Here is a 15,016-nt window from a genome sequence, read left to right as displayed (position 1 = left end):
ACAATCTTATAAGATATTTAGGTAAACTCGAACAACTTTTATAATAGAATTAATTAGCGTTATAACTATTTAAAATTGTTTCTATTCTGCACATCCTCACCTTCCTGCCATAGACTCCATGGTGGGCAATAATATTATGCAATGATCGACGTGTGTATTTTGACAAATGTATGCAGATTTAGCACTTTTTCTGCACACAGGCTATAAATCAAACCCTTTGTGTTATTGACAGCTCCTCTTGACTTCCTGGGTTGTGTGAGAGCAGATATTTCCGCAGTCTTTCAGCAGTTGCAGGTCTGAGTCACATGCAGGCTGTTTTTACTGGCAGACTCTTTCCACTTTGTGCTTTTTAACCCATTAAGGGCTAACCCCAAGCTCCAACTCCAATGTTGTAATACAATACAGTATAATAATAATAATAATTATGGAATAAATAATAAAAGTAGCCTATGCCTACAGTACCAGACAGTTCACCCGCCTTTTCGAATAGAGCTTACATACACCTCTTAGGCTCATACAAAGATAGGGTCTTTAATGTATATCAGCATGCTTTTATGAAAAATAGGCTAATTGATTATTGCTCGTATAGACCCTTTTCACAGCAACCGTTCTGTGGTGGTAAAGCAAGGAAGTACAGCAGGTGTAACTAATTCCCTTGATGATGGTTCCATTCCATTTAGGTATTCCAGTGCCAGGGGCCTCATTAATGTTATTGGTCACTCCTGCTTTACTTCCTGCTTTACCACCTCAAAACGGTTGCTGTGAAAAGTGCCTATGGGTGGTTGTTTGCCTTATATGATCATCACTGAAGTTAATTTAAAGTTGGGAAGTTTTGGACTACATTGCTGCTGACTACCCCAATCCAGCAGCCCGCCCTCCATTCAGAGCACAGTCAGTAATATGAGTGGTCTGTATCCTGTCTGAATGCTTAGTTAGCACGTCTCAGTAGCCTCTGCTTCACCCTGGAGATAAGTCCGAAGCGCGCTGTGGCCTTGTGTACTCAGACGACAGCTGGGGCAGAGGACAGAGACCACAGATATCAGCTGACGTCAACACGTAAAGTAGTTGCACTGAAACGAGGAAAAGAGGATCTACTCAGACAGACGCTCAGCTACACAGTGTCATTCTCAGTCTTTGTTGAAAAACCAACCGTGTGCTGGCAGCAGTTCAGTGGTCAGATGTTAGAACGTTCTCAGATATAGTGGCATGCATTGTAATGCTCCTTTCTCTTTTCAACTGAAGTGCTGTCATCTGCTGAAAGCCGAGAGGAAAGCAAACCTGCCGCCACCGAGTCCTCTGCATCTGACTTTGACGCGTCTCCAACGACCACCCCAACGACCACCAAAAAGCCCAAGCCTCCAACGACCACCCAAAAGCCCAAGCCTCCAACGACCACCTCAAAGCCCAAGCCTCCAACGACCACCGCAAAGCCCAAGCCTCCAACGACCACCGCAAAGCCCAAGCCTCCAACAACCACCGCAAAGCCCAAGCCTCCAACAACCACCGCAAAGCCCAAGCCTCCAACAACCACCGCAAAGCCCAAGCCTCCAACGACCACCAAAAAGCCCAAGCCTCCAACGACCACCGCAAAGCCCAAGCCTCCACCGACCACCCCCAAGCCTACGACTCCAACGACCACCAAAAAGCCCAAGCCTCCAACGACCACCCCCAAGCCTACGACGACCGCGCCTCCTAAACCTACCCCCCATGCCAACCTGACGTTGGGAAAGTACAACGTGACAACAGACAAAGGCGCGGTGTGCCTGATGGCTCAGATGGCCGTGAGGATTCGACTGGTCGCAAACAAGGTACATTTCAGCATTCATAATAAACAACTAAAGTCTTAAAGGTGCATTAAGTAATCTGCGTCTTCTATTAAAGGGGCAACTCACCTTAAATCCAAAATACATATTGTCCCTCTCACCTGTAGTGCTATTTATCATCTAGATTGTTTTGTGTTAGTTGCCTGGGTTTTGGAGATATCGGCCCTGGAGATGTCTGCCTTCTCTCCAATACAATGGAACTGGATGGCACTCGGCTTGTGGTGCTTAAAGCGAAAAATAAAATAAAAAATAAAAACTCAACAGCAATGTCTCTTTCCAGAAATCATGACCCGGTTACTCAAGATAATCCACAGACCTTGTTGTGAGCAGTTTCATGTAGGAACTATTTTCTTTCAACCAAACTGCACCCGCTAGCTGCTAGCTAGTTCCTACATGAAACTGCAGCAAGCAGCAGCTAGAGCAGCAGCTAGCTAGCAGCTATTGGGTGTAGTTCGGTCGAAAATAGAAAATAGATAGCCAATATCTCCAAAACTCGGGTAACTAGATAAAAGCACTACACGTGAGAGGAAAAATGTGTATTTTGAATTTTAGAATGAGCTGTCCCTTTAAGCTCTATAGATTACTCCTTATCGCAGCGACACTGATAGAACTTGTCTCCTACACAAAACTCCGGCTCAGCTCAAAGTCAAGTGATTTTCTTGATTCTTGAAAATAGATTAGCTATAAAGCTGCAAAGTCACGACGGGATGCTGACAATGTTTTATGTAAGTTTCGATTTCCTCATTGCGGCGTGTTCCCATGGCCGCGGAAGGTTGGATTTTGTGTCATCTTCGTGTCACAAGACTCTTGCGGCCATCATGTGTGTGTATATATATATATGTGTCATCACTGATTGATTTTGTTTGCTTTTCAGATGAATGGAATCTTCATTGTCCAGCCACATTTGACAAAGGCAGAAGGGAATTGTGAGGCAGCTAAAGCCAACCTTACCCTTACCTTCAAAGAAGGCGCCATCACCTTCATATTCAACAGGGTAATTTTGATTTCCTACAATACAGTGCCAAAGTCACGCCCCTCTTCTGCGTTCAACATACGCACCGAGGGATTTCATTCGCCATTCATTTTCCATCGAAATTTTGTAAAAAAACCCCAACAACAACAAATTGAATCAACGTTTATTTTTTTATTTTGGTCTTAGTGAAATGTTCTATGGTCTTTCCTGATTCTAAATATAGCTGAATCGCTTGGTTTGCCCCAATAAAACTATTTGTATAAACATTTTACGAAATGCTTATGGAAAATGAATGTCCGATGAAATCCCTTGGTGCGTATGCCAAACATGGAAGAGGGCGTGGCTCTGACTCTTATTATTGTAATCGATTTGGTATTATTACAATAGTGAAAGCATGTGGCGATCAGGTCAGCCCTGTTTCACAATAAATACCACATCTTACTTTTGACCTAATTATATGGATTTGATATTCTATACAAAACCTTGAATTGTACAATGTGACATTTACATGACATGTAAAATAGCCATGAAGTCATTCAGCCTTTTGATCAATAGCAAATTGTTAGGCCTGTAATTTATTTGGGAACTGGAATCAGTGAAGAACTGTGAAGAAAGGGGAAGTGGTTGACAGATCTATTCTTATAGCATGTGACAGGGAAACTTTGGCCTTGTGGCGAAGTGATGAATCTCATTAGAGAGATGTCACCAAAATGTTGTAACATTGCCTGTTCCCCAATGTGTATGTGCTATACCCCAAAAACAGGATGCGAGCTTTTAAAGGTGCTACATGTAGCATTTTTAAATGTATCAGCGTTAACTTGGTGGTAGTGTCCTCTAGAGAGAGAGTGGCGTCAGCGGAGGACCAAAATGCAAGACTCATTAGCCAATGAACAGCCATGAATGGGTCTCGCGCAACTTTTGCATGCTAAAATAAAGCTGATAATGTACAATTTGATTCAAGGGGAAAAAAAAAACTTTCAGAGTAGGCTACAACACAAACTGTCTATTTTGCTGCAACTCGACAGTACTTTTTTACAGCAAGAATAGTTAGCTGACCAGATCTACTATGATTATCCCTCTGGTAGGAGGCTACGCAGCATCAAAGCCAGAACCACCAGGCTCAAGAACAGCTTCTTCCCGGTGGCTGTGAGAATTATGAACAATGCATAATCACTCTAACGTTATATTCTTTAGTTTTCTCGTATCTAATTATATACATATATATTAATATCTTTTATATATAGTACATAGCATGTATTTCTATATATATCAAAATGCTGCTCGTGCAATATACTGCTGCTATTTCTCATAACGTTTACCTTATTACTTTTCTTACGTATCTAATTATATACATATATATTATTTTTTTTATATATATAGTACATAGTATGTATTATATCTATATATGTATATATTTTAAATCTGCTGCTCCTGTAATGAATGCTGCCACACTCCTCGCACTTTAATGCCGCCAGCTGTGAGCGAAACAAAATGAACTTTAAGTGGCTCCGTGTTGAGCGAAACATGCACTTTAAACTGTTTTCTCTGCTCTTACACCAGGTATTATGTTGTTTTTATGATGTCTCTAATTTATGTTTTTATATTGTTTTTCTTTCTTAGTACTCAGTTGTTTTTATGATATTTTATGATTATGATATCCTAGTTAATCTAGTTGATCTATCCACCAGGACCTTGAGTTCATATTTCGTTCCCTCTCATGTTTCATGTTTTGGAATGACAATAAATATCCTTGAACCTTGAACCTTGAACTTGATTAGCACTAGGCTAGCTAACAAGCTGGCTAGGCACTACATGAGTGGTGAAATGATCAGCTCCCAGTCAAAGACAGCACAGAAATGAACCATGTGTATAGACGGTTTTCACGGAATTGTGTTGCTATGGAACAGTTTGGAACCTAGCTTATGTCCTGTCAGTTATTGTATTAGCAAACACTGCAACAGGAAGTCAGCTGGGGCGATTTAGAATGTTTATGTTGTCGAGTTGAAACCGTCTATTCATAGCTTTCAAGGGGCGTTACGTGCTGCCGGGAACGCCCACCTGACGGTCAAACAGTACTGCTAAGTTAACCTCGCGTCACCAGGCTCTTCTCGGCGAGAAAGAGCCTGGCTCCCGCCCACAATTGATTTTGTCACCCTACTGGTTCCAGCCTAGAGCCCGCCCTAGACCGGATGGCAGCGTTTCTAGCTCGTCAACTTTCACGTTAACTTGACAATTTGACCCAAGTATCAGAATCCTCTTTCACCGTTTTGACCGGTGTGTCAGGCGGTGGTGGCGGAGATGCCATATTGCATAAACGTTTTGTTTTATGTAACGCTAGCTTTGTTTTGATCAGACTCTAGTTTAGGTAACATCACCGCGTCAAGCTAACGGCAACAAAGACGTTGTTAGGCGCATTGCCATCCGGTGTTAATTCTGGGTCCGGGGTTTACGCCCCCATGACAAAAAGCGGGGTGGAAGGTGCCCAGACTACTGCTAAGTACTGTTTGAGCGGACGACAGCACAGGCATCACTACAGTATCTTCTCTTTTAGCAATAGTCTCACTAATCCCACAGTGGTTTACCTGCTTTTGAGATCTGCAAAAAATAGTTTGCTTCTGTCTCACCCGTTCTCCCTCTCTCTTCACACGCGACGAGGGCTGTGCTCTCTCTCCACAACATTATAAAAACGAGTCCGCACTCCGCACGCAGTTTGTTGTGAAACAATTTCTCCGAACTGCCATGTGTTGGACAGTAACGTTAACGATAGTTCGGTTTGTTTGAAGTGCCCAAAACGTGCAGTTTGTTTAGATATCGTTCTTTTTCAACGCTTGATAGATGGTCTAAATATTCCTGACTGGAAACTGGTGGAAAAAAGCCCGCTTTTTGCTGGAGCTGCGTCTGGTCAGTGTTCAGCGCCATTGTTGTTTTGAGTTTTGACCGCCAGAATGGGCGTTCCTTGTACTTACGTAACGCCCCTTGAAAGCTATGAATAGAATGCTGCTGAGACAGCTGACTGAGTCATAAGTTAAGAGATCAAATCAGCTGTTCACAGCCTGTTGCTAAAGAGCTGTGGACTTGAAAATTTGGCCGTTTGAATACATGGTAATGATGTATTGATATTAAACTGCTGCATGTGGCTCATTTAATGATATATAGATAGATAGATATATAGATAGATAGATAGATAGATAGATAGATAGATAGATAGATAGATTTTAATAACCATCACCTAATCCTATTTGATAAAAAATTGGTGCTGCTGTCCCATTTTTCTTCCCCCTCCAGAATGCTACTGAAAAGGCCGTCTATGTCGACACCTTGTCTTTCAGCTTGACCTACCCCTTCAGCTCTGGAGGTAAGTCACTGGACTACCAACCTTTTCTGCACCGCGGACTGGTTAGAGACCAGAGACCAGAGAATTATCTCTCACTCTCCCTCTCTCTCCCTCTCGTGAGACTGTGTGCAGTCATCAGTAGGCTACAGTGCATGCGCCTCATGGCAAATGAGGAAGTAACTTCAGTTAGTCTTGGTTAGTTTGGTTCATCTTTGTTAGTTGGGTGTGTGGATTTACTTCGAAAATGACCGTTTCCAGTAACTTTGGATTATTATTTCATGGCGTGGTGAGTACACGAGTCACAACATGTACTGTACACGTGAGTGTTTCTGGCGCTGTTGGAATGTGTATTTTGGGCGCGTGAACGGGAGTAGGCAAAAGTACCATTGACTGCCATTGTAGCGCATAGCTAAGTAGCATCGAGGACTGTACCGCTGTTTGTAGTGTGCGCACAGTGGCGATCAAGGCATCCACATTCTCCATTTACTGTCGGCAATACGGCAAATAGGCGAATCTCCCAAATGTTGGCGTATCTCTTTAAAAACAACCAGAAGTTGTGACCAAAGTCCTGTACAACATGCAAGTCAACAACAACATAATAAAAAGCAGGCAGGCCAAATACAGTACCAGTAACAGAATGAGTTAAACAAGAAATAGTTGAAGACGGTTATGTTTATTTGAATGTTCGTACTCCTAAAAGCAACTTTCAGAGAAAATCGCCCTGAAAGGTTGGTGAAGCTTGGTTTGCTGAACAGGCTTAGTTTGCTCACAAATTATAACTATTTTGTGATCCTAAAACTGTTGTTTGTTATATTGAGTGTGTTGTTCAACAGACCCTGTCACGTATTATTTACTGACAGTTCAAAGTTGACATTTTAGATCGGGTCATGTCATCCGTTCATTTGCATTTATATTTTGACTGCAGGTGGTTGTTGGACTGGCAAATATTAACATTGCTAGGCGCGTTTCAGAATCACCAGGCAGGCAGCGCCACATGCACTTCCTTGTTTGTCTGTCTCTTTCCAGCTATATATAGACGCAATCTGTTGAATTAATGTCAAGCACATGATTCCAGTAACGACTAACCTAGTTTCAGCAATGCAGACTAGCAAGTTTTGGATATCTGATCATTAGCATTCTCTTTCTGTTATGCTTCAATGTTGCAGATAATGCCGACAACAAGCACATTGCCAAGAACACGTCCGTGCATCTCTTTGCTGCCAAGATTGGACACTCCTACTCCTGCAAGAACGAGTCTCTCTACATGGGGAAAGGCCTGTACCTGGACGTCAGTCAGGACCAGATGCAGGCCTTCAATCTGACCAAAAACCAGTTTGGATCATGTAAGTCTTCTCTCATTAAAAAATATTGGCAACAGTTTCATGGGAATAGATGTCCATTTTGCTACTCTATATCACTGATTGATATATAACACATGATTGTACCTATATCCAATTCATGAAAATAATTGACATTTACTGTTCTATCACCTGGTGTCTCGTAGCTCTTTCTTGGGAAAAAAACCCCTCTGCCACAATGGAAGTGATTCATTTTTGGTTTGTTTGTACTAGAGTACCACAGGAATGACCTTGTTTGCACTTCTGGCTCTTATGTGTAAAAGTCAAAGGGATTTTTGTTTGGGAATTTTTGTTAAATGTTTGAAATAAGGTCTGTGGTTAACAAACCTTTATGAAACAGTGAACTTTGTGTTCAGCAGGATAATCTTCACAAATGAGGACCACTTTTATGACTTCCAAAGTGTAAATGGTTTTTTTTTTTTTACCAAAATCCCCCCCACAAAAATCCCGTTGACTTTTACACGTCAGAACCAGGAAGTGCAGGGACTTCTGGGTAAGCCCCCGTTCACACAGGACGCCGAAGCAACGCTCAACCGAAGCTGTACCTACGCTCTACCCACAAGTTTCATTTAGGCGTCCTTGTTAACAGGCGAAGCCGTTCACACCACTCGCGTGTGTGCCACGCTGACGCCTTGCCGAAGTCACGCTCACGCCACGCTGAAGCGATCACTCAGGATTGACGACGAATTTCCAAGCGTGACGCTGAAGCCGTGAGGCATGAAGTCAATGGGAGTTGTGGGCGGGTTCAAGGCGCGAGAGTAGGCGCTGAGAGGAAAAGAGAAGGCGTCTTACGATACGATACGAAAACTTTATTGTCCACAGGTGGAAATTTGTCTTTGATTTCACCAAGACGTGTCTTACAAACTTGAAAAACACAAAAACAATACAAGGTGTTAAAGATGACAGTATCGATACAATACAATACAGTTAACACACATTCATCCACCTTCAAGGACTTAGTTCACCTTGGAATTTGCAGTACGACCCAACGGATCTACAGCATGTAAATTAAGAATTGAAAATTAAAAATATAAAATACAAAATGTAAAAAACCTACTGTGCAAAAAACCGCAGCAACGCCAAAAAGGCATAAACAAAAAGCATTGCATAGTCTATCGCTTCCTAGTTTTATTTAAAGCCATAATGGCATCTGGGACAAATGACCTCTTGTAGAGGTTTTTCTTTGCCATTGTCTTGTGTGAACAGTAAGGCGTACGTTCAGCTTGTGCTGCTTCAAGCTTCAGTTCTGCTTACGTTCGGCGTCCTGTGTGAACGAGGGCTAAGACTACAAAAAGATGTCATCCCTGCGGTACTCTATATACAGAAGAAGAAGAACTGGGTAGTTAGCATGAGCAGCGGTAGCCCCGCCCCCATAGCTGACCAGACAAAGACAAAAAGCGCCACTTACAGAAACTCTAGAAGCCAGAAGTCTATTACATTTGGGAGGTGTCAGGTCACAGTTGTGAAACAAACAAGTTTGGTCCGTCAGGCCAACAAGAAAGTATTCACAAAGTCCGCACTATATGACTCTTCCAAGTAGAATTAGGAAAACATCTGATTATTAAATATATAATAAAGTAATCAATACGTGTCAGCTGGCTGTGGTAAGCTCTCCATAGCTTATCCTCGGTGAGTCCAAATTTGATCTTGTAGTTTTTCTCATTATAATGGAGAATCTGGTGGTGATATGGTGAATCATACTACCACAGTCAAAGGCAATTGTATTGAGATATATTGAAGAGAAGAGATATATTGTTCAATGACATCCTTCAACAAAACTCTGAAATATTCTGGTGGACAGATGACCAAAAATTAGAACACTTGTTTAATTTTGATGTATTTAAGTGTACGGATTTTATTTCAAAAGCCTGGAAAAGAAGACAAGATACTTTATTTAATTAACATTTATGTTTTTCATTTTCTTCTTTATCTCCTTGATGCTGCCGTTGATGCTATTAGTGTTGGTGATGATGAGAATGTTGTTCAGGTTATTGATGGTAATTCTGATTTTGTAATTTAAATACTAATGTATAGTCTACAAGTATGTAAGACTATGTGCTGCACTATGGTTTCTGGCTATGAAGCAATTTATGGTGTCTTGTAAGCCCATGCGGGCTGGGCATACTGAAGTATGCATGACACAATAATAAAATATTACCTTACCTTACCTTACCTTACCTTACCTTACCTTACCTTACCTTACCTTACCTTACCTGTATTACACAAGTAGCTGATCAGCGCCATCTGCAGGCCATTAAGGGTTGCCACCACAGGTTCAGCTATCAAACGGCATGCGCTGTTTAACAGTGACTTCATTGATTTCCTTATTGACATTTACAATTATTGATGCTTGCCAGTGCTGCTCGCCTATCAGGGAACACCCAGGACAAATGTTTCCTCTAGTTTTGTAACTTAAATTAGCTGTGTGTGTGTGTGTGTGGGTGTGTGTGTGTGTGTGTGTGTGTGTGTGTGTGTGTGTGTGTGTGTGTGTGTGTGTGGGTGTGGGTGTGGGTGTGGGTGTGTATCCACCAAGGCCAATAGTCCAGAGTCCAGTCTGCTACGATGTGTACACAAACACCCCCCCCCCACACACACACACACACACACACACACACACACACACACACACACACACACACACACACACACACACACACACACACACACACACACAAAGCAATAATACTAGAATCTTGTCTGTCTCTTCAACTTAATCACACAATCAATTTATCACATTGACCAAATAATAATAATGTCAGAAATGTGGACTGCTGATTGTGGATCTCAGCAGGTTTCAAAGTTTTGGTGTTGAATGATTTTATATGGGGGGACTTTTCCAGAGCTTTGTGTTTAGTGGCTTGTCGGCCACCCACGTTTCATCTCTTTTTATCAGTTGTCAGACATAAATGTGATATCTCTACAGTGTGAGAGCAGCGTCACACGTGAATCCTACAGGTTGTTGTTATGCAGGTCCCGCACTAGAGGACTGGGAGCTGAGAACTGAGGCCAGAGCTTGACAGCTTCTCTCTGACAGCTGACAGCCACTCAGCTTGAAGGAGAATGAGTGATGAGTGTTTGGGATATAATCATATTACTGTTCTCAGTGTTGGGCATTAACCTAAAGTAACACATTACTACTTTCCCAGTAACTAGTAATGTAAGGATTACAATTTTCAAAAAAGTAATTATATTACAGCTACTGATCCAAGTAACTTCAAGTTACTGCATTACTTTCTCCAGCGCTGGCACAGCACTAAAACAAAGTGTGGAGATAGGTCTGGCTATGCGAGACTACTGCGTTTCCAGAACTAGATTTTTTTTTGTCCTATAGGGGAAAAAAAAAAGTATGCAGTTTGGCTAATTGACTCCTCCTGTAAGGTTCATTATTGTTCCAATAAAGTGCATTGGCTAAACAGGTTGTACATCACCTTTTTCGGAAGAGGGTAAGCGAAAGTAACTCGTAACGTAACTAATTACTTTTGATACCAAGTAATCAGTAAAATAATTGTATTGTTTTTTTAAGGAGTAATCAGTAATCAGTAACTAATTACATTTCCTGAGTAACTTTCCCAACACTGACTGTTCCTTGCAACACAGCAGTGTAACGCACGTGTGTGTGTGTGTGTGTGTGTGTGTGTGTGTGTGTGTGTGTGTGTGTGTGTGTGTGCGTGTGTTTTCCAGCTGACGTGTGTACCGCAGACCGGTCAGACTACCGTGTGGCGATCGCAGTGGGCGTGACCCTGCTGGTGCTCATCATCATTGTGATCGTGTGCTTCCTGCTGGGCCGCCGCAGGAGGAGCGACGGGTACCAGAGTCTGTGAAGGCGCACGCCCACCAGAGGCCAAAGGCAATCATCTCAGGGGCTCAGGGGCACCTCCACTCAACATTTATTTACCCATTTTTCTCTTTTGCGTGATTGTTACTGTTGTTACCATTGTTACTGTTATTAACAGTCTTTTAGGATAGTGGTTCTCAAAGTGTGTGGTGGTTCCAGGGGGGTCCCCAGCAAAATTGTGAATAATTTGGTCGTGGATTTCATACACTGTCTGTATAAAACATCTAAAAGCAAAAAAGAAAAAGAAAATCAGATAGGGGACCCTGGGACAAAGTCTTATCAGATGTCTTTAGCTATCCCTGATATGCACAAGTTTGAGAACCACTGTTTTAGGCAACCTGTTACAAAAATACTTGGATTCGATTGCTAGGGGTTTTTGAAGGCTGACATATAGATATATATATATATATATCTGCCAATAGCAGATATTTGACCATTTTCATGCTAAGAAAAAAACCCATGATGGGACACTAGGCCACATTTACCCTGCAGGTCTTGATGCCCACATAGAGCTCAACAGTCACGTAACTTTTCGTGACGTTCCCCGCCCCGGAAGTACGTTCCTCGTTCCCCGCCCCGGAAGTACGTTCCCCATTCACTTTCTCCATAGACATTTCGAAAAATGCTTATATAACGGGTTTTTTAAGCTGGAACCAAGCTGACCCCTGACCTACTGACCATAAAACATTCGGATTGAGCAAGAACAAAAAAATAACAACGGTGGGGGGAAGGGGGGGAATCGAATTTTTGATAATTTTTTGTTTTTTCATGAGTCACATCTGCGCCCAAATTTTATGGGATCTTTCTTGGCCCATGCTACTCCCTTCCACCAAGTTTCATGGAAATCGACCCAGTTTTATTTATTTTTACCCATAATGACAGGAAATATCCAATCGCTTTGTTTAGATCAGGGGTTTTCAAAGTGTGGGAGAATGAGCCTCCCGTCAGAGAACATATGCCCCGCCCCCGCAATTATTATTGCCATTATTACTATTAGTGTTGTATGTTCCACTCGGGCATAAAAACGAGTTCCAAAAATGTCGTAAACATCTTTATCATACACCCTATTCTTTAAGATTTTAAAACATCTTCATCCTTCTTTTTCAAACATCTTCTTTTAAACATTTTAAACGTCTTTATCCACTCGGAAGGACTTTTAATCTGTTTTTTTTTTAAACACATCTTTATTACACGCAGCCCGAGTTCTCCCACATTCATGTTTATTGTGGGAAAATAATGTAACCCTGCAGTCCAATAACTAAAGTGCAAACAGTCTCACCCAACAAAATCATCACTGCGCCCCACATGCACTGCTTTATAGGCTACCGCTGTCTCAACATTGTGTGTGATGCCCTGCACACCGTAGCGTTGCTTTTTACGTTAAATCCTTTACATATGTGTGGTCGCGGAGTCGCGGCAATAATCGGATAAATTTTGCCTCTTTAATTTGCTCGGAATAAATGCAGATAGATCATCCTCCTGCAGCCTTGACCTGTACAGTGCTTTTAATCCTGGTCAACGCTGAAAAGCCGCAACTCACACAGGTATGTTGAGCTGAAGGAGGGGATGAGCACTTTTATAGCCTGGCAGGGGACCATCGTCAGGACCAATCGATGAAAATCCAAACTTGAACATAATCAGGGTCGTATTACTGTACTTCCTCCGTTTCCTGCTCGCACCAGACGTTGTCTCCTCTCTCTCACTGTAGGTACTCAATATCGCTTCACTGACATGAAGCCGCGCTGCGCCCCCCCCCCCTCAAGTTGTCTCACGCCTCACACTTTGAAAACCGCGGGTTTAGATGACAGTCGCATTGGCAAATATCCGATTCATATCAGATTTATTTCCACGTATGATTGAGGCCTGAAACGGATCTGAGAATATCAGATTCCATGTGTATTTTTCGGTTTACACGTTCATAATACAATATCCGTGCCAGATATGAACAAAAAAATCTTAATTGGGTCACTTGCACCAGGCAGTCTAAATGCAGCCTAAAACTCCACTGAAACCCAGGATGATAATACCAAGACAAACAGACTGACTGACAGACAGACAGATGTATGCATTTGTATGGAATCTGATTATGGCTCATTAGAATCAATTCAGGTTCAGTTCTTCCCATAGACAGCCAGTGTAGTATTGATCTATCAATCAAACTGCATTATACCCATCATAGCACAGGTGAATGACACTGACTGACTCGTATCCCAGTTTGATTTGTTATTTTTTCAGGTGATTGATTGGGCATTGCTTATTGGAAGAGAGCGAGAGAGACATAGGGAAATTCAAACTGACTATCTTGCTGTTACGTGGTACGTGCCTTAGCCAACCTTAGCCATGTATGAGTACAATACAATAATACAATACAATGAAGGGATTACACATTTTATCATATTTCCTATGTAGGCTTAATCACATGGAGCTTGTGTGTACAAAATACATTGTATAGTGCTTTCTAATTCTATGTTCTTTTTAAGCACCAATTCTTGTGTGTTTTGTTATTTTCCACCCAAAAAAGGGTCAAGTTATCTTATATGACAACTAGGCTACTTCAAAATGGAAATATTTGAAAAATTGCAAAAAAGGGAGATTTATCCAATCACTGTTATTGTAGATTAGAACTGATTCTTCTCATTCTGTTTGCATAGGTAACCAGCACAAAGGGAATATTTGGAGCATGTTTTGTAGAAGGGATTGTTTTGCCTACTTTTAATGCACTGATTGCTTGCACTATATCCCACCTAATTGCCTTATCTTTCACATGCAGCCCACCCATGCTGCATATTGGTAAAACATAATCCGAGTTTTACCGACGTCGTTGGCTCACAAAGTAGATATTTAAACTAAGAGTGAAGGAGAATAGTCAATTGGCGCATTTTTTCTGTTGAATTGAATACACAGGAGGAGACCGGTTATTTTGCTCCTCAGTAGTGTAGTTAGAGATTCCAGCCACCAGGTGGTGCTGTGAAATTGATTACTGAATTGAAATGAGGGACGTAATGTACAGTCTTGACACCGTGTAACCTATCAGCACTTTTACATGTTGTAAACTTCACATGCCAATAAAAATGAATGTTTTTTTCTAAATGTCATTGTGTTTGTCTTTCTCTTTGTGACTGTTACAAACTCAGATATTTTATTTAGGGCATTACTGTATGATCTTTGGAGCTAGTTAAGGATGTACATTTTAATATAATCTGTGTGTAGGAGCCAAAGTCTGGTCTCTCTCTTCTCTCCTCCCCCTCTCTTCTCTCTCCTCTCCTCTCTCTCCTCCTCCTCTCTCATCTCCCTCTTCTCTCCTCTCTCCCCCCTCTCTCCTCTCCCTCTCCTCCCCCCCCCTCTCTCATCTCCCTCTCCTCTCTTCTCTCCCTCTCCTCCCCCTCTCTCATCTCCCGATCCTCTCTCTTCTCCCCCCCTCTCTCCTCCCTCTCCTCTCCTCTCCTCCCCCTCTCTCATCTCCCTCTCCTCTCTCTTCTCCCCCCTCTCTCCTCTCCCTCTCATGCCTCTCCTCTCTCCCTCTCTGCCTCTTCCACTCCCTCCCCCCCCCCCCCCCCCCCAAGTGGACCAATCAGGGAACAACAGTATATACATGGGTTTGTTTATTTCCTTTTCTCTGTTTCTGTTTTTCTTTCTTCTGTGCAAAAAAAGAAAGAAATTAAAAAGAATCTGTAGCCTAGCCACCACTGCTAC

The 15,016-nt window shown here is 42.1% G+C and overlaps 1 protein-coding gene across 1 annotated transcript in view; it reads left to right on the top strand.

Annotated features, from left to right (window-relative positions):
- The window catches only part of LOC310779689 (lysosome-associated membrane glycoprotein 1-like), a gene marked incomplete at its 5' end in the record, with an annotated part of 15,048 nt that extends 630 nt beyond the window's left edge, over window positions 1-14,418 (top strand). Inside the window, 5 exons of the mRNA XM_083640189.1 lie at window positions 1,243-1,808; window positions 2,698-2,817; window positions 6,082-6,151; window positions 7,297-7,473; window positions 11,170-14,418. Of these exons, the coding sequence (XP_083496315.1) occupies window positions 1,243-1,808; window positions 2,698-2,817; window positions 6,082-6,151; window positions 7,297-7,473; window positions 11,170-11,309 (1,073 nt within the window). The 3' untranslated portion in view covers window positions 11,310-14,418. The remainder of the gene's footprint in view (window positions 1-1,242; window positions 1,809-2,697; window positions 2,818-6,081; window positions 6,152-7,296; window positions 7,474-11,169) is intronic.
- Between the last annotated feature and the right edge of the window lie 598 nt (window positions 14,419-15,016).

This window comes from Poromitra crassiceps (genome assembly GCF_964638095.1).
Source record: "Poromitra crassiceps genome assembly, chromosome: 7".
Classification (NCBI taxonomy): domain Eukaryota; kingdom Metazoa; phylum Chordata; class Actinopteri; order Beryciformes; family Melamphaidae; genus Poromitra; species Poromitra crassiceps.
The sequence above is the reverse complement of the archived record's forward strand: the minus strand, read 5'-3'. Positions and strand labels throughout refer to the sequence as shown.